Source organism: Scomber japonicus, chromosome 2 (assembly GCF_027409825.1).
Source record: "Scomber japonicus isolate fScoJap1 chromosome 2, fScoJap1.pri, whole genome shotgun sequence".
In the NCBI taxonomy this organism is placed as follows: domain Eukaryota; kingdom Metazoa; phylum Chordata; class Actinopteri; order Scombriformes; family Scombridae; genus Scomber; species Scomber japonicus.
In genome coordinates this window covers 35,491,384-35,517,060 of record NC_070579.1, presented here as the reverse complement: position 1 = coordinate 35,517,060, position 25,677 = coordinate 35,491,384, and the positions used below count along the sequence as shown (strand labels likewise).

The 25,677-nt window shown below is 40.2% G+C and overlaps 2 protein-coding genes across 3 annotated transcripts in view; both read left to right on the top strand.

The window, feature by feature from the left end:
- The first annotated feature begins 94 nt into the window (after positions 1-94).
- dtd1 (D-aminoacyl-tRNA deacylase 1) lies at positions 95-20,448 on the top strand. Of its 2 annotated transcripts, none has more exons than XM_053330965.1 (6): positions 95-185; positions 593-683; positions 1,519-1,754; positions 2,677-2,774; positions 12,180-12,335; positions 18,475-20,448. In XM_053330965.1, exons 1-5 carry the CDS (start codon positions 113-115, stop codon positions 12,333-12,335), a joined length of 654 nt encoding a protein of 217 aa, XP_053186940.1. In that variant the 5' UTR covers positions 95-112; the 3' UTR covers positions 18,475-20,448. The 2 variants fall into 2 exon arrangements, with proteins under 2 accessions (XP_053186940.1, XP_053186939.1); XM_053330964.1 differs by having other exon boundaries at positions 12,180-12,344.
- A 3,226-nt stretch (positions 20,449-23,674) lies between these two features.
- Positions 23,675-25,677, top strand: part of LOC128370364 (sodium/potassium/calcium exchanger 3-like) — a 59,286-nt gene continuing 57,283 nt past the window's right edge. Inside the window, exon 1 of the mRNA XM_053330961.1 lies at positions 23,675-23,870. Coding sequence (XP_053186936.1) covers positions 23,675-23,870 — 196 coding nt within the window. The remainder of the gene's footprint in view (positions 23,871-25,677) is intronic.

Here is a 25,677-nt window from a genome sequence, read left to right as displayed (position 1 = left end):
GCTAACCTCTTGAAAAAGTAGGAGGATGTGTGTTGTTACATTGAGCCACCAGAGGGCGACAGCGTCCCATCCACATTGTGGGTAACTCGGAAGTTGGTCTTATTACACATGCATGCTGCTGACCAGTACAACCACAACAACAATGAGAGCTATCATTCAGAGGGTGAACAAGGCGACAGTGACAGGTAAGCGTCGATTTTAAACAGAGCGAGGCTGCCATGCTTTAGACGTCTTTGCTAGTGTAGCTTAGCCGAAGCTTGTAGCTTTCTTTCATTGACGCGTGCCATACAGGTTAGCTCATCCGGCTAGGTTAGCATGACACTCCCATACATCCATACAGACACACAGCTATCAGGATGCTAAAGCTCTGGGGAGGAAACCAGTTAATGTTATATCACCGCAGGCAGTGAATGAGTCTTTGGAAGTCGGTGGTCTACTGACAGCTGAATGACAGACATCACTGCTGGCTGCTTTCTACACACTGACGTCATTCAGTCTGTCACCTGTCAGTACTGGCTGCTGGTCACTGAATGAGAGCAGCAGCAGCAGCAGTGTTTCACTCACTCATCCACATTTTCCTGTTTTTCTGCAGTGGGAGAGGAGCAGATCAGTTCAATAGGACGAGGACTGTGTGTGCTGCTGGGTATATCTGTGGAGGACACCCAGAGGGATGCTGACTACATGTGAGTGTGTGGAGGAGGGACCTTCAGCATCAGAAACACTGGCTGGATTTGTGTCAAAAAATGAGTATTGACTTAGGGATTCTTCACTAAATTTGTATATTAATAATTCCCCAAATCATGACATTTGTTTGTACTTTTAAAGAGGTAAAAACATCATGTACCATCATGTACCATCATGTCATGTCATCAGTCTACAGTGAAAAACCTGCGCTTGGTGTGTGTGTGTGTGTGTGTGTTTTTTTTTTTTTTTTAGCTGATTCTACTATTTTTAGATTCAAAGGGTTTAAATTTAACCACTCTCTGGACAGCAAAATAAAAAGGCTTCAGCATTTTCCCACTGAGTTTTATTTCTAGCAGTCTGGAGAAGGCTTTGAAACTTGTGTTTAGTTTAAGAAATACAATCTATAATTTAAGTGAACAGGTAAATTGATAGATAAACTATAGACAAATAGAAAAAAAACCCTCAAATTATGGTGAGTCTTTATGTTTCTTTGTCTAATCTAATTTATACTCTTATTAGATTATTATTCTGTATTATGTTCCAGGCCTTTTATCACAGCCTCAAGAGTATGCCGCCCTGCATTAGTCTGAACATATTGTACAAGCATGTAACAAATAACACCAATAAAAGCTTGAATCTGACATAATGCATACCACACTACTCAAGCAACTGAAATCAACAGGTTGCTTGGACGTGAAACATACACCTAAACATCTAAAGACTTTGTGTATCATTGTGGGGATAAAATGCTAAACTCAAGTGCCAATCAGCTCTCTGCTAGTATTGACTCAACTGATCAAAGTGTTTTTTTTACCCCCTCTCCGTGTTTTTCAGAGTACGCAAGATCCTGAACCTGCGGCTGTTTGAGGACGAGAATGGGCGAGCGTGGAGCAAAAGCGTCATGGATCGGGAATTCGAGGTGCTGTGTGTGAGCCAGTTCACCCTGCAGTGCATACTGAAGGGCAACAAGCCAGACTTTCACTCAGCCATGCCTGCAGAGCTGGCTCAGCCTTTCTACAACAGCATCCTGGAGAACATGAGGAGCACCTACAAGCCCGAGCTCATCAAAGGTGGGTGAACTGATGACAGAGCCCATTTATAGTCCTGTAACGGTATGTTTTCACTGTTCTGCACTTAATTTGTGTCAGTTTTTTTGTCTGAATTTGTCCTTTTTAGTTCTAAAGAACATTCTAATGTCAGCCATGGGTCAGATATTCTAGCTGATAGTGACTTTTTGTTCTTGAGAAGATGACAGACTTTGTGAAATAAGAGAATAAAAATAATTAGACTTCGTGGAGGTCAAACTGTGAGGTGAGTTTGAACAGGAGTCCCAGGAGGCTTCAGTACAAGATGAGCTAAAAAGCGCCTGATTGTTCACAGATACTTGTTTCCAAGCTAATTAAAAACAAAAGTGTCTTATAAGCCATTCGCTTATAAGTTAGGATCACTGCCCTGCCCTCCCCTGCTATTTAATTGCCTGTATTCCCATCTCAGTGTAAGGTTATGGCAGTTGGTGTGGATGATCAGCGCTGTGACGCCGTGGCGGTGGCGGTGACGGTGGCAGTGAATTGGGTCAGCCCACCAGGGAGCAGGTGCGGAGAACACCTTGTCCCAGCAAGGGAGGCATAAGGCTTCCTAATTAGTCCCCCCCCCTAGAGAGGGGAAATGATGATGCAGCGCTTTTTCCGCCGCGGCCCACAGCTTCATTGTGCAGATGGTGTCATTAATCTCACAGACCCAGTGGAAGAAAAGAAGAACATTTAAGTTGAAACTTGCTGTCCTCCTGCAGGCCCCTTCAGCTTTTGTCCCCAATGTCTCAAGACGCCACACTATCCTACATCCTCATGATACATCGCCTGCCAAAGCCTAATGTTTACTGCCTTTTAATGTTAAGATGCGGTGTCACTCAGATGGATGGATCTACTTTCTTTAGGTTTTGGTTGCTCATTCTTCATGATTAATAAATTGTCTTTTTGTCTTGTGTGTTTGTAGATGGGGCGTTTGGGGCCTACATGCAGGTCCAGATTCAAAATGACGGACCTGTTACCATCGAGCTGTCATCACCTGCTGGTCCCACAGACCCCAAACAGGTACTAGAGAGTATAAATCCACACAGCCACCGTCTCCTTTAGCCCACTGTGCTTTCTTATAAACATGAGAATCAGCTGCAGCTCTATGAACTGTCATTCTGATCCCACTTTTCAAGGAATCCTTTTACTTCTGGTTTTGAACCACTAGGTGGTGATATTTGCTTTTCTGTTGTGTTAGAAAATGGTTGGACTTCATTTTCTGCCAGCTCTGATTTCACTTGTATAACGTGTGTTTTGATGTAAATGATGCATTAAGTTACAGGGTGACAAAAAGTGGATTTACCATAACTTTTTATAGTTTAATAAGATATTCTTTTCATTTGATTATCAAAGAGTTGTCCCCAAGATATGTACAGAGCTGATGATGACAAAATAAGTCTAAAATATAACCGATTATTTTAAACAGTAGTCTTCACTATTAATGAAAAGAGTATAAAAATGACTATAAACAACACAAAAATGTATTAAAGTTGAGGCAAGATAAACAAGACTCAAAAATATAAAAAATGTAGCCTATAAACTAATTATCAGAATTACAATTAACATTAACTGAAGTAGTGTGTAGCGTGGGAGAGCATTAAAGCTGCAGTCATCTTTTTTATAAAATATTTACAACTGATGAGATGAATATGTTTAATGTGAAAGAGTGATGAGCCAGTGAAAGATTATCACCTGACTCTGCAGTCCTCCTCACCCTCTATTAGCTCATTGTTTTGGTTTTCCAGCCCAAAAAACTTTACTTTCATCAGTGTCACTTCCAACTGCAGCAGACAGAAGTTTTCACAGAAAAACCTCCAACACATTTCCTGTCCAGCTTCAAGCCACAGACATAGTCGAGGTGCCTAACAGTCATATAGTTTTGGCTGGGCAGGCCATGGGCCAGCCCTATGACCATGGTTGTCTGTGAGTGATGAAGCCACTGGTCAGCTGGCCCCGAGTGTGGGAGAATGGGTGTGAGATGATGGAAGAAGAGAACAGCAGCACAATGTGGAGTGACTGTGTTTCCTGCTCTGAGCTCTGACACACACACAGCTGTGGTGTTAAATGCAGAGAAGTCGGTTAAACTCCTGTTTAAACATACAAATACCAGCGTCTCCACCGTCTCCTCCTCTAACCTCCAGTGTGATCAACTCTCCAGCTGACAGTGCTGTCATCAGCTGGCAGGAGAGACACTGTGAGGTGTGTTTGGATTTTATAACTGAACTAATACCAGTACACAAGCTTTTTATTTCTCTGATGTTTTCACATTACAAACAATGAAAAACAGCATTAAAACACAAGTCTTACAGGTAAAACGCGCCTCATGTAGCTGTTATATCGGTTTAGTGTGGGGCGGCTGCTCTGCAAGTGTGCTTGATTTGATTGTAACTGTAGTAACTGGGTGGAGATAAGCCTCCTGAATTTGCACCCACAATGCAAACAAAACTTTCATTTACAATTTCCACTGCAGCCTCTATGATCATCAACCAGGAAAGAGCCAGACAAGGGGAGTGCACAGTTAAAGCAAGCATATAAGCATCAGTCTGACAAAACACTCGATGCAGAGTGAAAAACAAGAGAGTGAAACAGATGAAAGTAATCTCCATTAACAGATAATTGGAATAGTCATAATTAGAATTAGAATAAGTTCTCCTTTGAATCAAACATCTCAAGATATGAGTGGAAAAGCTAATTTAGTCCCTTGGCAGGTTCTTGCAACTGGATTTGTAACCATTTTTTTTCTCAACCATAGCTTAAACATGTCATGTGATATGTTACTTCAAAAAATATTAATGAAACCACTACAGAAAATTGTAGATGAACATTTAATCTCCAGGAATTCACATTATAGACACTATCAGTGACTATCCCTGTAACTAACTGGCCACAATTTCACATATTGACATACTAGGTTATGTCCTGGTCTTGTTCTCAAAAGTTGGTGGAGAGCAAAACAACCTAAAAGAAGAGTGAATACGATTATGTTACTCCATATCAATTGGTTGTTTGAATACAACTCCAGCATTTACTATATATATACATTATGTTTTTCTTATCAACTTTATAAGGTGATGATTTGTTAATGATTTGTTAATGTGTTTACAACTTGCTCTGCTGTCCCCAAGTGGCCAAAAAACAGTTAATACAGCTTTAAAAGAATTTCATGACCACTCCTGACTTTAACTGGAAATACTAACTTACCTGCGTTAGATTTGAAATGATACATTAAGTAAACAAGAACATGCTCATTTATGTATCTCAACAATTGTGCATACAGTGTTCAATACTTTCAAACTACTTCCTAGCAAGACACACACCTTGTATGTTTCACCCTTACATTGTAAACTACTACATGCTAAATACTGTGATGAAGCATCCTGACTTTATTAAGTTGTAATTGGAAACTTAGACATAAAATAACTTAAAAAACCCAGACATCAATAATCACATCCTTGTTAAGATTGACGTTCGCCATCGTCGCCTCTTCCATGGCCTTGTGGAGCACGACTGATTCACTGTGTTCTCACTCTGACACCCCTACTGCGAAGCTGAAAGCCCCCAGATTTGGCTAAGTCAAGTGTAAGTCTGTGTGTGCTTGTGTGTGTGTGGGTGACAGGGTGTTGCGTGTGGGCTTCAGATGATTGGCAGCACAAGCCTGCATGCACAGGCGTCAGGAAGCTCGCCGTTTCCACTTGATGCTCACCGTCTGCAGTACCTGACTCCCTGTGGGAGCCGGTCAGGACTCTACCAGCATGATTTTTTATTCTCTGCTCCCTTCAATAATACTGTACACCACAGAAAAATAGAGGGTCAAACCAGGATGTCTCCTTTTTTAAATGGATTTCTCCCTTCTAAAGCTGTACTGTGAGATCAGATAGGGTTAATGTCATCTCATTTCTCAGTGTATGCAGAGCAGAAGCTTTCACTACTAGACAGGCTCTCATGTTCTTGCTTCTTTTGGAATAAAAAAATACATTGCTGAAATGAACAGTCAGTCAATAAATCAGTTGATTTGACGTCATCTTGGGCTCTGGGAACCTTTGATGGACACGACAGGATATCTTGAATAACATCAGATTTGTAGCCATGTATACTTTTCTTTGATTAGACAGTTTCTTATTTAAGCAAAGTTTGTGAATTTTTGAGTGAAGCTATTTTTTTGTACGGCTTGTTTTGCTTCTATTAGTAAATAAAAAAGTTTATATTAAATTACCCAACAGTAATGATAGCTATCCTTATCTATTTTTGTCATTTTATAAATCAAACAATTAATCAATGAAATGAAGAAAATGATAGATCAATTCAGTGGTTACCAAACTTTTTCATCATTCTGTCTTTTGGAACCCAAAATGCTGCTTTTTTAATCAATCAGTAGCAGCATTAGTTTAATTAGTTTCTCTTATGCAAATGAAAAACATCATCCAAACTGTCAGGGTTTCTAGACTAAGACAGAAGACTCTCCTGCTACACTGACAGTGAAGTCAGTTTGAATTTGGCTGTTTTTTGGGGTTTTTTTAACCACTTTCCTTTTCTTCCCTATCAGAACTTTACATTTTGTTTGCTTTCTGAATGATTCTATTTCTAACCTGACACTTGATAGCTTTTTGGCTACATAACCAGGAAAACCACAGGTAGAACTAACATGAATGATGTCTGTGGTCCAGAAATGAATACAGTGCAAAATAGGAATGAATAACCAGTGTTTGACAAAATATGAATTGTAAAAAAGATCTATTAACTTAAAGCAGCTATAATCAACATTTTCTCTAATGACAATGTATTAAATGACAATGTGTAATGTGAGATGTGTAACTTGTAGTGATGAACCTACAGAGAATTATCAGTGACCCTGCAGCTCCTCTCAGCTTTTTGGAGCTTCATAGTTTCAGTTGATTGTATAGCTGTCTCACTGCAACTTTACTGTTCTGGTTCACTCTCAATTAGGGCTGGGCGATATGGCCTTTTACTAATATCCCGATATTTTTAAGCCGTTTCACGATACACGATATATATCTCGATATTTTGCCTTAGCCTTGAATTAACACTTTGATGCATACAATCATGCCAGTATGATGATTCTACGTTTCTACATTAAAACATTGTTCATACTGCATTAATATATGCTGATTTTAAACATTCATGCCAAAAGCGTAAATCACAACTAAACAAATTCATCAAAACTGTATTTATTAAAGAGTTATTAAGCAGTGGCACAAACATCTCATTTCAAAACAAATAAAGTGTCTTTTATGCATGATGTAACTAATATGACATATCAAAATAACACTAAATTAAAGTGCACATTTTGTGCATAATGCCACAAAGATATTTTAAAAGAAAAATATGCACTTTTGCGCAGGGTGTCACTGAGATGACATTTCAAAACAACACTAAATTAAAGTGCACTTTTTTTTACATAATGCCAGTACAATATTTAAACAAATGAATACAATAAAGTGCCTTTTTCTGCATCATGTCACTATTAAACATTTCAAACAACACTAAATAAAAGTGCACGTTTTGTGCATAATGCCACTAGGATATAAAGGTAGAGCTGACTCTGCTAGGTAGATTATATCAAGTGTGTCGATGATCTTTCTGAATCCGGGCTTTTAACCACACTCACTGGGGCCATGTCTTTCTCTGTGTGGTGTGTTACTGCGGACGTTATCTCCTTCTGTTTTTGACTGTTTTAGTCGTATTGCTGTTCTGGAAAAAGAAGACGCCAGACTCAGTTGCGTCAGTGCTGGTTGCTTCGGCACTTTCCTCAATATGTCACTGGCCGGAGATGTGCTCTTGCAGAGTTTCAAGCACACATGGTGATATAACTTTGTTGTACTACCAGCTTTTGTGGTGACGCTTTTATGACATACTTTACATATTACGGTTTGTTGTTCAACGTCCTCCCTCTTGTACCCAAACCACCGCCAGATGATGGATCCTGAATTGTTTTTTTGGGAATTAAATCTCCCTCCTCCACTTGTCCATATCACCTGCTGCTCCCGCGACCTGAGATCGCTGCTACTGCTGCTACATGCTGCCGGGCATATGACGTTGCACGCACAACAGAATGTGATGTACGTAACTAGGTGCGCTTGTTTTATCTCTCTGTGCGGAGAGATGAGAGAGTGAGAGAAACCTGTAGTTCAACGGGCCGCGACTAAAAACAAACTGCATGTAAATTGAATGTATACTCGAATATTCACGATATAGTCATTTTCTACATCCCACAGAGAACAAGCCGCGATACATCGAGTATACTCGATATATCGCCCAGCCCTACTCTCAATGCTTTCATAGAGTTATCTTTAGCCATGACAGGCAGCTGTTTTCAGAGAAGAAGCTCTAAAAAGCCACTGTACATGCTCAGCACCAGACACAGTGCAGACTAACTGGTGAACATAATGGAGTATTTAGCAGCTAAAGAGTCAGATATTTCTCTCAGGAGTTGGTAGAGAGCACAAACAGAGCTAAAAGAGAGTGACTATTGTTGGGTTTTTTTGTTCATCAGGTGGTCAGAAACATGACTCCAAATTAAGGCCTGATTGATACTGGATTTCTGTGGCTGATAATCTTATACAGAATGTTAACACTTATGACAAAGACGACATGATATTTTACATTTTAACAATACACTGTATTGTATAAAATAACATAAGTGCACAGAAACGATAAACTTCACTGGGAAATAAATAATTTTAAATATGAATAAAAAAACAAAATAAACCTATGAAAAAATATATATGTATATATTGCATGTAATTGCTGAATGTTCGCTAACAACTCTTTATCAACTTAAAAGGTGCGGATATGTCAATGTTGTGTTTACAACTTGTTTCTGCTGCCCCTAAGTGGGCAAAATCTTTCACTGCAGGTGTAAGCTTCACTTGCTCCCCTGCGTGGGAATTAATTGATAATGACAATCTGCAATGCATGTTTCATTTTATTATTTGATATTTGTATATATGTCATGCATACATTGTTTCATTAATAATTCCAAACCAAACAAATGTGGTTTACTGCAGCCCTACATATCTGTTTTTGAATAAAACATTATGAATAGCTACATTTCAGTCACCAGCGAAGTAATGGAGATATTAAACCATTTGAATGAAATACAAATACTTAATAGACTCTATGATACACCTCTCTCACCCTCTTATTCCACACGTCTTCCTGAATCGATTCCGGTCACTTCCGTGGAATGCGGCCAACGTCCTTATGCTTTGGCTATGGGCCGGCTTTGGCTGCTCTCCTCTCGGTGGGCTTGGCTCGCTGGCCCAAAGGGAGGGATATTAAGCAGTCCTCAGAATTTTAATCTTGTCTGTTTGGGATGTTTTGCTGTGGGGGCTGAGGAGCCAAAGCCAAGGCTGAACATGAGGGATAAAAGGCCAGCCAATAGGCTAAGCTTGGCACGGGGGGGAAATGAAGCAATGGCCAACAGACACTGTTCCTTTCTTTCCATGAATCAGGGATTTAGTCCACAGCAGGGTCAAGCGGCCAGCAAACAATGGTGTTATCCAGAGCAATGAAAATCATCCTGTTTGGATGTTCTCTTTGGGAAGCAGAAAGGCAGGGGTCGATAGCACAGGGGCGAAAGTTTTTCTGTTTGTTCACCTGACTGTTTGTGCATTTTGTTGTGTTGTTTTGGGCTCCGGGCCGAAACCCAGCATACACAGAAATTACGTAATGTTTGATCATGTTAGGTCAGGCTTTTATCTGGTTATAGTTGGCTGTTTTGTGTTTGAATGCGGTCCTAACATTAGAGTGTGAAGTGATGATTACTTTACGGCAAAGAAAGAAACTTGTCAGGTTTGATGTTGAAGGTATGTGTCTCCACTGGGCTTTTTATGTGCCAGATTTGATATCAACAACTAAGACAGTAGGCCTAGTTTGATACTACAGCATGTTAATGGGTTCAAATGGGAATAACACAGATTTTTAAATATCTTTGACTCACGATTTGAATAATGTAATGTCTTACGCAATGCTTTTGTTTTTTTAACATGACATTTAGTTCATAAATATTTCTCCAGCAGCCATTAAAGTTTTAGCATCTGGTGTTTACAGGCTTTTTTTCAGATGACGGGTGGCATACCTACTTCATCTTTACTGTTGTGGTGTTTTATGGACCGTGAAGAATACAATGAGAAAGAAGGAGGAGGAGGTGGAGGGGGTTTGATAAGAGTAGTGACTAGTCGTGCTGAGTGGCACTGTGAATGCAGCGCGGGCCGTCACAACAATAGACTCATTGAAGTGATCATATGACAACTCAGAATAGCTCCAAACGAGTAGGGAATAGAAGTGGTCATGTCAGTTGTAGAGTGCTTGTCTTTGGCGTTCACGATTTCCCGCTTCTTGGTTTCATTAATTGTACTAATTTGCATGCATGTTGGGACCTGTGAGCGAATACTGAACATACTGCAAAGGTCATGATCTGCAAGTCATGATGCAGGATGGTCATGGTGTGCACCGCAGCCTGCTGAGCCACCAGGGACATAAACTGATAAAGTTTCAGCTGCAGCTCAGGCATAGATGATCTTTCCATTAATAGATATGTTACTTGACATTAAGAAAAAGACTCACACACTGAAAATGTGAATACTTGTTATTATTTTTTATAGTTAAAGCCCCTGAAAACTGGATTTCATATCTTAAACATTTTGGAAAAACATGACATGTTCATGATTTAAACAACAATTTAAGTTTACGTTTGTAAAAGATATCTGTAGATCTTATTTGTTAAGAGTCTAACACTCAAAAACTCAACTAATCTCTGTGACATCACCTTTTTCCAACTGAACCCATTGGCTGTAAAAAAAAAAAAAAAAAAGAAAGTTTTGAATTGTTGAGCAATTTGGCCGTCACCACCTTGGGTTTGACCATCACCATCTTAGATTTTTTGAAGCCAAAATTGACCATAATTGGACGAGAAGGTGGAGCTGACCATAGAGCTAGATGCTAGCATGGTTAGCATCATGCATTTGCCATGTATGGTTAACTGTGATAATGCTAATGATCATTTTCGCTAACCAAAACAATTTAAAACCATTTAAAACAAAATGTACTTACCCGAAATACTGAACATCCAACTCCTTAGAGGATCTTTTAGTACAACCAAATGCTGAACAAGACATTTTTGGTGACCAAAATGTTAAAATGATCTTTAATGAACTGGAAACACACTATGAAATAGCAGCAGCTACGCCTATAATCTGTGAATCTCAGGTTACGCCATAGTTATATCATATAACCAATTTTGCTGCCATGGTAGCAACCTGTCAGTCACAAGTTAGCCACGCACTAAAGCATACCCTGCCTTATCATCAATTTTACTTTAAATAGGACCATAATTTACAAAATGAACATCAGGATGTATTGAAAAAGACTTAAAACTAGTGATTAAAACCATAAACTTATTAGGAAACTGTTCATTGGGGTATTCGATTCAGTAAGAAGTAGGGTCATTTTCTCAAAGACTTCCATACAACTTCTTTTTGAGTTGTATCGCCCCCTGAAGCCCATTAGAAAGAATGCAAGTTTAAGGCACTTTCTCATTGGCTTTACTTTTCAGACTGGGAGCTACATGCCTGGCTGAATTCTGCCCATCTCAAACCAGTGAGGGGAGCACTGAGAAAAACACAAATACAGAAATCCCTCAAGTAAAAATTTCCAAAACTGTTATAACTTTGGCAGGAAATGTGCTCATCTAGGACCTCATTACTCAAAGCAAGAAACTGTGAGCTAGATTTTCAAGGTATTTAAAAGAGTACTCCACAGATTTAGTGTTGCATTCCTATAACATTGTATCACAATGAACAGTTTGTTTCAATTTGTTTTTATTCCAAGCATTCATTTTTCTTTTTAAAATCCGGTCACTACATCAAACTTTTCACTTCAAACTATAAATTATCTGTAATAAAATACACAAAATACACCTCAAAACTGATGAAAGGGACTGACTATGTACAAAGTATTTCTGAGATACATCAGTGCTTCCAAATGGGTTTTAGGAAGCAGGGAACGTGTTGGCAGCATCGCTGGTGAATATTATTTTTTTGGTTGCAGCCACTCTGAAATCAAAGAGCAGAAGCTTCTTTCTAGGCTCACCATTTTTCATTTTTCATAGATGAAAAAACCTCACAGCTGGATGCTTCATGTTCAAGCATGCTCTGTGGAAAAAAAGGACTTGAGGAAGTAGAGATAGAAGAGGCAAATTGAATGTAAACTGGAGCACTTTCCGAAGGGCAATTTTAAGGCACATATCCAAGCTTTTCTATGTATTATTCACAACACGTGTCCTATACATATCTTTTTGTCATTTGCTTCAACGTGTTTCATGTTAAAGGCACATAAAAGAAACCATAGATGAAGAATTTATTTATGAACCAAGCCTTCCTGTTTTTTTCTTGTGTGTTTCCTCAGCTGTCGAAGCAGGAGAAGCAGCAGCAGAGGAAAGAGAAGACGCGCTCCAAGGGCCCCTCGGAGTCTAGCAGGGAGAAGGGCGCCCTGCGTTCCCGACAGGACCCCAACGCCAGCAGTGGGGCGGAGGGTGACGTGTCTTCAGAGAGGGAGCCCTAGGTCAGCAGGGTGAGGGACATACAAAAACAGAAATGCGTGCAATTGCTTCCACTACACTACACAGTCATACACACACCTGAGGATAACTTAACACATGTAATTTGAGGTCTTGAATTATTCACTGAGTTTTAAAGGTTAACTTTTTGTGCAACTTTAAATTTATATATTTAGAGTCAATACAAAATACCAGCCATGGTGTTGTTTTATAATGTCATAATTTCTGCTTTACTAACCTCAAGCGAACATCATGTTTCTTTAGCCCCCTTCAGACCTGCACTCTATTACAGAAATGTACTGTCGGCAATTTAAAGTATCACTTTCATGTTTGAAGCCAAATCACTTCTCTTTAACAGTAACGACAGCAGGCTTAATAGGTTGTAGAAACTAATGTTACTGTTATATTTACAACACAGACAGATTCGGAATTGCATGCCCTAACAAATAACAGAAAGGCTTCAACACGCACAAGGTCAGTGTTTAAAAAAAAAATTGAAGATAAGATAATCCTTTATTAGTCCCACAATGGGGAAATTACATTACAGCAGCAAAGTGGATAGTAAAAATAGAAAGAGTATCAATAAAAAGTATAAAGAACAATAAATAAGTAAGTAAACAAGCAATATGAACAATAGAAAAAAAAGTAACAGTATGTCAAGAGGAATATTGGTGTTGTCAGTGAGTGTGATATTGATATTGTACAGATTTTAAAGTGAGAATGATATTACACAGTTGAATGGAAAGCAATATTACACCTGAAATACTGATATTGCACAAGTAGTGTACATCAAGAAGTGCAGTTTGTCAATTGTGCAGGTCAGGGGTGTGTGTGGGAGCAGTGCTGATTGTACACTGTAAATGCACATATTATTCCCTCTTCTTAAGCATGTGGTAATAAATTATCCGGTTAATTGGTATTTCTTAGCTGATATATGCTCCATTAAGTTCCCCAGCTAGTTGTTAACCTTGTCTGTATGGCTTGGTGCTGGGCAGGTAGTGTATAGTAGGTTTAGAGTTAGAGTTTTTTTTTTTTTTGCTAAGAACAGCTGCTGGAAACAGCTGTAAAACCAAAACAATGAGCAGTGAGTATGCTGCAAACTATGGTTATAATCATCTGTGGGTTCAACACTATGACAAACATCTTTCACATTACACATGGTCATTTTTTCCATTGTTGATATGAACATATTGATTGGTGCAGCTTTAATAAAACACAGAATAGTGTGAGTGAGCCAATCACGGCATAATCGTCAAAGAGTTTATTTGTCACGTCAAACCTGGTCTTGTTCAGTTTTCAAAGTGAGGCGCAATACCAAAAAACCACATTATCAACAGACCATCAATCTCCCTAAATTTTCAATTTTCATCCATGCCTACATGCTCACAGTATGACTACAGTACCTAGGAAACAGTTACATACAGCATGCGAACAAACAGGAATTCAAAGAGAGTCCCAGCCATAATACAGGAGGCAGCAGAATCCTTTAATAAAACATAAAAATGATGTGGAAAATATGTTGATTCCTTTTGATAACTAAGATTATTAATTAAGTCTTCATCTACAAAACAAGTTTTATGATTCATTTTGCAGCCTGTGCCTGTGAGAGAAGCGAGAAGCCTCCTTTTCCCTTCATGTCATCATTTTTCCAGCTCCTTGCTCTTTTTTAAGCAGTGCCGCGGCTCCCTGCAGTACACCAAGTGCCAAATATTGCACCCGAATTACAGTTTTATGTGTAACGACCCTGTCAGGTCTTGAATAAAGCCATTACAAAACATTTATGTAATGGGGACCCATGCTTGAAAGCCCAAAAACCATTAAAATGAAGCCATCAATGATGCAGATTCCAAGCCTGAAACGACCTTTACTGTAACTTTACACTTTTTGGTTGTTTTTCTTATAATTTGAAGTAGTTATATTCAAATCAGAAGTTATATTTTGGGGTTCTTAAAATCCTCACCTTAACACTTGGAGGTTAGGGTTAGAGGTTAGGGGTTAGGGTTATAACAGATGTTACGGCAAAGTCTTTAAGTCTTCAATTTGGCTCTTAAATGTGCAGAAACCTGAGAGAGACCTGAAATAGAAACCATACAGCTAAGCTTTGCAGGAAATTGCGCAGTTCTTTTTTTTTTCATTGTCAACAAATATAGCTGCCCCCAAAATACTTCCATCCCATTTATTGCATTAGTGTATTGTGTCATGTCCAATAAGGCAGCTTTAAAAAGCAGTTCCAGTCCCCCTCTATTCTACCTATTGTTCACATCCACCTCGGCGTCTCTGTTTTCCACTCTCCCATCTCACGCCCTCTCTCTCTCTCTCTCTCTCTCTCTCTCTCTCTCTCTCTCTCTCTCTCTCTCTCTTTCCCTCGTCTGTTATTGTTGACATTGCGGTGAAACTCGGCAACACTCACGAGAGACAGACCTGTTTGTTTCTTACTCTGTGGTTCATATTGCAGGGGATGAGAAGCGGAGAGGGGGTGGAGGAGGAGGAGGAGTTTGCTCTTATTTGCCCTCAGTATTTGTTTACGAGTGCAAAAACAGACGAGTTTCTGGGAGAGTAGAGAGACGGGGGAGGCATTGACTCAGCTCCCTCCGTGCCCCTTCTGGTCTCCCTGCTGAGGCTGCTGCTGCTGCTGCTGCCGGCTCCTGTGGCACGGCTCCTCTCTCCCCATGTGAACTCTCTGGCAAACGCGCACATAAACGGATACGCCGTCAAACTGGCATCGTGGCCTGGACCTTTTTTTTTCCTTTCTTTTTTTTTTTTGAACGGCGGTCACTCTTACTGCTCCACAGCTCACATACACATAGATGCATTTGTACGGTTAGTTATATAAACATGTCTGACAGCAGGACAAGAAATGCAGCAGTGAGGTGTGTGTAGTGTTATTTATATCTACTGCTTTGTCTGTTCTATAAGCCTCTATAAACACACACATACACTGTCCCATGTGGGACTATGTAAGCCTGTAGTCCCATCTCAGACTCTCCTACTGCAGGGGGGGCCTTGTGCTGTAATCCCCAAGTGCATGCTGGGTAAATATGTGCCCCAAGACATGAAGGCTTCAGCACCTTGTTACATAAGGCCTTTTTTTGTCTGGAGCAAGAGTGAGGGAGATGAGAGGAAAGAGGGGTAAATTTAAAAAAAAAGAGGAGGAATGAAAGAATAAGCAGAATAAAATTAGTTTGATAAGTCGAGAGTTATTTGGGTTGGGGTTTTTTTTCATTTCTGGGTGTGTGCGAGTAGGGGAGTGCACACGCAGCACTTTTGGATAATGCGTGCTGCGGCGGGAGGAAGAGGGAAATTTGGATGTAAGAGAGATGTCAGACAAGGGGCTTGCTTGCTCGGCTCTGTCGCTGCATATTTTAAAGAGGGAATCGGTGCTCCCAGGGTTTGCTTTGCATGACTTAAACATGAGCGGCGCACGCTTTCCTCCAAATGAGTAATTTGTGACAGTCCTCCGTTATCGTCTCCCATCTTCCTTGCTTCCTTCCTTCCCGTCTGCAATGTTCTAATTTTTGATATAAACAGCTCACAAGAAGGTTTCGGTCGCTCGTCAGACCGCAAATTTCAAACCCACATCAGCAACTGCTGGTTCTAATTGTCACCAAATCACCTATTACAGACCTGTCAGACATGTATCCAGTAGAGTAGACCATATTTTTAATTTATATCTGCTTTCACAATGTTGCTCCTTATTTATATTTAATACCAGCTACAGGAAAAACACTCCATGTACAATTTCTTGTATGCTCAAATCTGCCAATAAAATGCTGGCTTCAGTTTCCCTTTTGATCACTTCTCTTTCACTGAATTCATATCTACAACCTGAGAGATCCCTGTAGAAGAAGTGTACTAATCAGGATTAAAAGTGGACTAGTCAGTTGTTGTTGTTTTTTTAAACACAATGGATCTGATTACTATGTGTAATGTGAAAACAGACACCAGTAGGGATTGGTTCAATAGTATTTTATCAAATTCATATCCAGTATCAAATCTACTTTACAAATTTGAACCCTTATGAATTCCTTATTGAATCTTATTATCTTACCTTTCATCATTTGCAGGTAACTAAAGGCTAAAATAACTGCAACTCAAAGATGTCCAATTACCATTTTCTGTCTGAGAACATAGAAAATCTAAATCGACAAACTAAGCAGCATAATATACGAAATATTGATCACTGGCCATAGTCTACTGTACTTCACAATTTACTGGCTCCAAATACTGATTCAAAACTTTAAAGCTGATCAGAATAAAATGATGGATGACAGAGGTCAACTGGCAGATTCTTAAATTGAATGATCAGCTAGTTAAAAGCTCATGTCTCTAGAGAAGAGTTGGCACTGTCAGTCACTACAAACCATAGCCCACTCTCTATTCACAGTGGTGTTACAGACTGTGTCCTCTCCCATACAAATATCTTTGGCACCGGCTACAGAGAGCACATTAACAAGACAACAGACAAACTTTAGCTGTTTATAGAATGAAGGTTAATTAACTATAGCTGATCTAATCTTCCACCGTCGATGTCTGTCATTTAAATCAGTGCCGGTGTCGGTAAACTGAAAACGAGAAGCCTGCTACATATGTTTTCCATTGGATTTTGCTAATAAAAACAGTGAGGATAGATAAAAGGCTTAAGAAGATATTTCTTTGCGCCTTAGCTTGACGAATCTGGGCCTGGATCCAACACGAACAGGCTATCGAACTCTCACCCGGTTGCTAGCAGTGGTGAACCCAGTAGAGAATTATCACATGACTCATCACTTCCCCTCACCTCAACGGAGTGTTTTAGCATCCCTCAGCTCCCGCAGCTTGGCCCACAACTCTGCTCTAATCCATTTGCTTCTCAGCTACAGCACGCAGCTGTTTATGGTGGATAAAAATACTCACAGCAACAACAGAGAGGCAAAGTTAGCGGCTAGCTGGTGAAGCTAGTGGAGCATTTAGCCGCTAAAAGGCTAGATATTTCCCTCAGGAGTTAGACGGAGGGTGAAAATTAGACTTGCTTTCGTCGACTCCAAATAAATGCTAAAGTTTTTTGTGTCTTGATGTGTGAACAAGCCACTTTTTGCTGACATGTTGGCCATAACAATTTTACAAGGTGATAAAATGTTGGTGTCATGTTTTTAGCTAGTTCAGCTTGTGCCCTGAAGCAGTCCCAAAAAAAGAATAATGTAGCTTTAATTTGAGACTGTATAACTTTCAGAAAAAAGCCAAAACACATTATTCCTCTTAGAGATGAAAAGTTCAGCCTGGTTTCAGTGTGCTCAGGGGTGTTGTTGCTACAGCCTTACCTGGTCTGGTTTGACCTTTAGCGTACAAAGCTAATGTTAATGCAGGCGAACTCTCTTGGTGTTGCTGTGTAACCAACATTACTGAGTCATTTTGCTTACTATTTGGTATGTCACAGATTTAATGAAGCGAAATTCATTGTGCCATCATCCTGATATTGTCACTTGTGGACAAAAGTTACACACTCACTATTTAAACTGTCAAAAACGTTCAGTTAGGTCAGTTGAAAAGCTTGAGGACTTCCACAACATATATATATATATATGTATATTATTTCAATCAATAAAAAAGAACCTAAAAAAGTCTAAAACACAGTGAGTCTGTTAGAGTTCAATTGCAAAACAGCTGGTCCAGGCACTGAATGAATATCTGTCAATTGCATCCTTTTTATACCCAACCGTGTTTCAACCTAAGATGGAGCTTGGTTTCAAACTCAGGGATTTTCCACATCCTAATCTTTCCCTCTCTGACTTGACGTCATAAATGTTGCAATCTATTGGCAGTGCTCCAATCATTAGTCACTTACCATTATTTCCAATTCTTAATTTACAATAAAACAAAAATAAAGTGGCATACAGCCTTTATCGATAATCATTCGTGATGACTTTTTCAAACCTTAATCACAAGCTACTGTTTATATTCTTGTTAATATGTGTCTACCGCAAGTTTCAGTTTCTCATTGATGTTCCCGTAACATTTGTGATTGTCCTTAGTCACCATGATTAGTCATAAAGCATCATAAACAACATCAACTTCCTCATTCGTAATCACCCAAAATGTTCCCGCAGTAGTCTAACACTGATTGGATCCGGAGACCAAAATGACTCTGTTGTGTTTTCTCTCATGCAGATGTCATTATCGGGGACATGACGGTGAGCCCAGTTTACTCAAGAAGGCCTTAATCCTCAGTGACTCATAGACCTGAATGTGGACTGTCCTTCCTGTTTTGGAGATCAGCAGGATTCTCTCGGGCCTGTCACAGATCATCGTCCCCTCTTCGCTGGTGTCCTCAACCTCTCTCTTCCAAAATCAGATAGGGACCGGCAAGGTGTAAACAAAGTAACGAATGAAAATGTCTAGCAGCAAAGCAGTGCCCAGTTTTCTGAGATTTATGAAGGGAGATTGAGCAAGGGTGCACAGAAGACATGGGACCCAACAGCAGCATTGCACTGCACTCTGGTCCTGTAGCTTTCTGTGCTCTCTTACTTTGTCTTCTTCCCTCCAACTGCCTGTCTACTCAGGTTTCTACCTCCTTCTGTTTGCCTTTCTCTTTCAGATTCTTCCTACCTGTCCTACTCTCAGTCCACTGTTTCCACTTAATCTTTGTTAAGAGACATGACACCAACCCCGAAGCATAACTCAACTCCAAGTTCTTGGCTTGTCGTACAGGCACGTGAACATCACAGCAATGATAATGTAGCAGCCAGTGACACCTTATAATTGGCAAAGTAACATTTGTAAAGTCTATCTGGAATTAATTTGGGTATTGTAGAGGACTTGTATGAAAAGACTGGGGGATATTTACTAAACGTGTCACAATTATCATCAGGCATGCGAAATTATTAAGGTTATTAAGGTATTTACTAGGACTAAAGATGCAAATGTGCTCATCTGAGTTGAAGTGCAGCTAAATAAGATGTGATGCTGAGCTGCTTTGACATGTGTTCTCGCTGCTGGACTCAGAATACTAAATATTAATTGAATAGCCTGATGTCATCTCGACAAAAAGGTCAGTGATTTAATGAGTTATGAAAATCCATGCAGATCTTTTCGAGGAAAAACAAAACATTGTACTTCCTTGGTAAATTATCTCCTTGCGTGTTTTAAAGTCTAACTGAAATTAAATACCCTTTTTTCCTGCTGCAGCATACAACTCATCTACAACACTTATCTACGGATGTCAACATTGGTTGCTTTAGATCCTTACTCTTCAATACCACTGATAATAAAGCAGTGGCTGTGTCCGTAATCACTCCCTTATCCACTAATTCACTACTCCCTATATACCGGTAATAAAGACTAAATAGTTCCCTCAATAGTGAGCATCAAATCAAGATTTCGGACACTAACTAAACGTTGTCATTTTTTGTCGTCACCATCTGCTGTAAAGTTGTGTGACGGTAGTTTTCACAGATAGTAAGTAGGGAGTGATTTTGGACACAGCCACTGTATGTCGTTGGCTTTTAAGCTACAGTTAGCAACGCAAGTTTGTTTACTTAGTGTCTCTGTATACCTCTGCTTGCTCAGCTGTCAGTCAAATACATGAACTAACCTGCATGCTTAGAACCTACTGGAGCACTTCAGATATATCTGTAAAGGCCTATTATTCTTCAACTATTAAAAAAAGATCATATTGGCAAATAATTTAAACATTTTTGGCATGATAGTGAAAACAAAAGTAGGAAAGTATGATGTGATTTCAGTTGGACTTTATATCTTAAGGGTTACCTGTCTGTCTGTCAAACACTGAATCATTTTATCGCCCTGTCAGACCTGCTCAGAGGAAATAATCATTGTGACTGCAGGGAGGGATAGTGCTACAACGCTCGCTTCAGCTCTAGTCGATTTCATGTCTAGGATCGAGTAGTCTCTTCTTAGTGACTATGAGTCAGTTTGTCTCAATTACCTGTACTTTACCTCTGTGGAGAGGGGCTAGCTGTGTTTCACTACCAGTGAACACCGACACCAGTGTGGTCAGGCTGGACTGCGGCCCCCACGAAAATACACCTACAGTACTATTTATAGACCTTTTTGATTATTACACTATCCTGCTGTCGCTTCACAGATCTGAATGTACATTTTCTTGTCATTTTATAAAAATGTAAATAGAAAAAAAATGATGCATGGTGTGAGTTTTTCCAGCTTTTACTTGTTTTTTAATGTGATGCAAAAGCAGAGATACTTGTCCTTGTTCCTCTTTTCAGCTCTACCACCTGGACTATCTATACTGTCCCTTTAGCGTTTTCTTTTTTTTTTTTAGTTCAGAAAGCTATTCCTGGACGACCATACCATATCCTACACCCCCCCCCCCCTCCTTTTTTTCTCTCTCTCTCCAGTGGTGCTCAGCTGAGGTTTCTCTGTATTGTGGTGGAGAGCAGCAGGAGGAGAGGGAGAAGAGCTGCTTTAGCCCGGACTCGGGAGCTCTCAGAGAGGGAAGACATGACCCAAATATGTCTGGTAGCTAGCTAGCCTTAGCCCACGAAATTGGGCTAGAACTGCAGCTTTCCTCTGCAATAACTTCACTGTGATGCCAAAGCCAGGCAGGCTCTACAGTGAGAGAAGAGGAAGTAGACTGTGGGGGCCTTGGATTATTGATGCACTATAGCAAACATCTGAGAAAGCTGCTCACAGCTGTAACAGGGGGGTGAGAAAAGGGAAGTGTTGAAGGAGACAGATGTTCGTCTGTCTGTGGAATCACCTGTGTGTTTGAAACCAACGTTTGTGTTCGGACATCCTGGGCCGCGGGGCAGGGCAGTGGGCGCGGTGTCAGTTGGACATGGGAAAGTGGGTTAAATTCCAGGCATTCTCTTACATCTGAAGCCGCACTGTTTCTGGTTTGTCTTTACAACTTATCTTACATCTTGTGTGTGTGTGAGAGAGTCCTTTGCCAAGCCCACTGGCTATGGAAAAACAATTTAACTGGATTTAATTTGTTGCCCCCCCCCCCCCCACCTCCTCCTCCTTCCTCTTCACTCCTTCCCCTCACGTTTTTTTTTTCTTTTGTGTGTGCCTTGGAGAGGTTGGGAATTCATCTTGTTTAGTAACTTGATGCCCAGTCTGAGCTCACTTTGCAAGTTAGACAGGCGAGTTTCTTTGGCAGCTTTAAGACCTCCAGTCATGTCTGGATTGTCCCTGGAGTTTGCTCACCATAAGTGATGCTTAAAAAAACCAGGTAGTGTGTTCATCTTATTCGGAAAAAAGTTTTACATGGACACGTAAACACGAATAACTTTTCTTCAAAATATGATTTGAAGCTGTCAGTCACTTCTTTCTTCTTTTCTCTGCCAACTTTTATTGTATCTGTCTCAGCGCCATGCTCCAAAGGGTTAAAAAGGCACAATGAAACCAGTTGCCTAGAGCCCTGACCACTTTTTCCATTCTTGCTGGAAAGTTTCCAGCGCTATTTATATGAAACCTCAGGCCTGACAATCAAGAAACCCACTTGGCCAGGATAAAGTATTATCCATTATCCTGAAGTTCTGTTTCAATCAAATCAGTGCCTGAAAACATCTGAAATGGCAGACACACTGTGGAATCTGTGGTCCATCTCTGTTCTGTAGGCAACATGTACAAGCAGGCAAAGGCCTACACAAGTGAAATCAATCCATATGACCTAACTACTGTTGTGTAGCCAAAGAAAACACTACATCTAATCTGTGCAGGGCCTGATGAATGATTTGCTGCAGTGAATGTTCCAACTCTTATTTTAGAGCAAATCTCTGAAGAGAAACAGAAACTTGTTTTTTATCCATATTCAGAGGGAATGGCATTCACTCTTGGCTGAGATGTTGACATATTTTGATAACATTATTACTGTTATTATTTGTAGAAGAAGTAGTTGGATGCTGGAAGGCATCACTGTTGAGTTTGGCTGCTGCCTACAGGGTTTATGTATGTTTGCATGGGTGAGTAGTTTTAGTCCAAAACTACTACAAGAAAGCAGTAAAAAAATCTGTTTTATTAACACAACTTTACATTACTGGTCAGCAGTATACTATCAAATTCTCCTACAAGTACAGCTGGCTGTACATCACATGTAAGACAGCAGTAAAAAGCTCACAGCTTTCCCTCTTATTCATTTGATTTCAACACACTTTAATCTATTGGGATTTAATGTCAAATTGCCATATGCCATTAAGATTAACACTTGTCTATTAGCTCATGTTCAAAGTAATCTGAGGTATATTGGTGACTTTAAATTATAGGTGTTATATATTCAAAGCTTCTTTTCACAACCAAAAAACTACTTTTAAGAATACTTTTATTATAATAAATATGACATATTTATACTGCAAGTGCATTATTTTGCTAGTCGTCAATTCTAAATAAATTAATAATTAAACATGAAAAACAATGAAAAATAGCAAAACTGACAATAACTGTAATAAAATGTACCTGTGCCTAAGTATATGCTATATATTGTCATGTGTTCTACGATGAATATTTCATACCAGGATACCGACACCAGGAAATTTACTTTTTAAATAATTAAACAAATAAGCTAAAGATGATATTAAATTTCTACAGGTTAATTTACTCATCACAGACTATTCAGCCTGTGAAAGTTGTCTTTTGTATCCTCGAGAGAAAACAACCCTGATGATGTCATTGTGATGTCTTCAGGGTATTAATGTATTAGAGAAGGTTACTGATAGGAGATGTGGGGGTTGATTTCTGGGAAGCCTGCTCCTTCAAATGTCACCATTTAATTTAAAGTGTGTATCTTGTGGATCAACCAACTTCATAAAAGTTCATAAATAGCTAATTGATGGAGTAGCTTCCCTTTCAATGGTTGTCACAGTTTACCAATACAATATAAAAAACTAAAGAACAACTCTATTGTGATTTGCTATAGAGAGAAACGCGTGTGTACAGATGTTAAACACACATACAGCACTCTGAAATGATTTTTTTATTCTTTAAAAAAAAAAAAACCCGTTTGGACCTGAGTTTCACGTGTGCGTGCGTGGCCACGCGCAGCCTCTCGCGCTCTCTCTCTCCCTCCTGTCCGCGTGTCTCACCTCAACACTCAGCCGGCGGACGCATCCATGGAGAGCTCGTGCGGCAGTCCTCTGCCTCGCTACTTCCTAAAGCACATTTTAACATGACATGAGAAACAGAACCCGAAGCTCACCGGTTCTACTGAGCAGCCCTCACAGCATCCCAGCGGTACCAATTCCTAACTTTCATTTCTTCTTCTCATTCCCTCTGAAAACCGCTCCCTCTACTTTTTCATCTGTTCCCGGGAGATAAATCCATTCCCTGGGAATTTGAGGAGGTTGCTCACTTTTTTTTTTCTTTTTTTTTTTTGTATCACTTCGGGATCCGCATGGATGTGGCAGCGGTAGAGGGGATGTCTCTGCCGGGTATCCGACTCCGGAATCGGCCGACGCAAGTGATGCCGAGCCAGAAGAAGGTCAAAGCCAGGCGGAAAAAGCGAAAGGAGTTGGTTTTAATCCAGATATGCTTGTTCTGCGGCTTGCTCCTGCTCGTCAAGGGCTTTTCCTTCTTAGCGGAAAACGCAGGTGAGGATTTTAGCCAGGAGGAGAGCAGAATCCTCCAGGAGTTCTAGCCTCTTGTTTGTTTTATCAGTGTAGCTTCATGTTTGCCTCTGTTACATTACAGCTGTTAACTGTTTTTGTCCTCAAACAGCTGGAGCCTACTACTTACACATACATTAACACGTCTGAAAAAGTCTTGTAATATTTTAAAGCATATTCCTCTAGCTAAATGTTCCTCTAATATTCCTAACAAGATTAATACTTCTCAAGTTCTAATGGAACTATTTGATGAATCAGTATTATGTGCAGTAAAGTAATCTTCCTATGGGGAATAAGCCTTTAGCTCTGTAATATCCATTCAAAATCTGTATTGTATATAGCCATTAATCATGTTAAGTGTTTCTGGTTGTCCCCAAATATAAATGCTTTGCGTGTTACAAGATAAGTCCTATCTAAAAACATTGCATGTTGTTATCTAATAATAATCTGACAACACCAAATATATCTTTAATCTATCTGAAAAAATCCTCCTGTTGCCCAAATTCGATTAGATGAAAGCTGATATGGTGCATCAGGGCGTCAAGGTGTCTGCACTGTCATACAGGTATACACGGTGGGGCTATAACGGGAAGTCATCTGAGCTTTAACTATGGGAAACTATTCTGGGTGGAGGGGATGCAGAGCCTCCAGCATGTTCAGGTGTTTTAACAGCAGAGCGGTGAAATCAGGGCAATGAGCCCCAGGGTATAGACCTACACCTCTCCAGGTTACTCTAAAAATTGTTACACAGTGTGTCTCTCTTTTAACTTCCAGTTAATGGCAACGCAGTGCCAGCATTCATGTTTAAATGATTAGTATTACCAAAGCATGTAAATGAAATGAAATGAACCAGCACTTCCTAGCAGCAGACATATGCATCACTTGACTCTCTGTCGACATGTTCCTCTCCTTTTCTATCTGTTTAACTGTTCTCCCAACACTCCACTTGATGACTGAGTCAGCGGCAGCCAAAGTGAGATGTATTTATCACTTTCCACGGACAGAAGGCCTGCATGAATATTCATACACTCATGATTTGTGCATCATCATTTGGACTCTATTTCTTCCCTTCTTCTTTTTCTTCTTGTTTCCTCCCTGCTGCGTATCTTGGTTACATAGAAACGCAACAGTGCTGCTCTCTGCATGTGCTCCAAATTAGAGAGGAACACGAGATGACGCCGGGGCGTTTAATGCATTTCCCTTGTCCCCATTGTGTTCTGCTTAACTCTTAATCAGCTTGCCAGAATATCAATTAAAGTTGATTATTTATGATGCGCTTAATGAAGTTCTGCTAAATTGAGCTTGATGCCGGGATGGAAGCGGAGCACTCGAATGCAACGCCTCCTCCTCCTCCTCCTCCACCTCCTCCTCCTCCTCCTCCACCTCCTCCTCCTCCTCCTTCTCCTCCTCCTCCTCGCAATGGCACATTAATCATTCCCACACTCCTCTTCTTCCTCCGTGTGCAAGATAGCAAAAGATAGAGAGAGAGAGAGAGAGAGAGAGAGGGAACGGCAACGTGCTGGCACGCAAAGCCCTCATCCACTATTGCCACCGCTGCTGCTGCTGCTGTGTGTGGTGTAGTGAAGGTGAGGCCAGGTGAGAAGTTCAGCCATGCCCCCAAGGACTATTGAATAACTGGGGTTTTTTAATTCTATTTGAATCCCCCCCACAACCCCTACCACCCTCCCCTTAGGCCAGACTTGTGGTTGGCAGGGGTGGAGAGGGCAGGGTGCTCCTGCTGGGCTCTGTGAAGTATGAAATGAATTCATTGGTGTTGCTGCCGCTGCTGCTG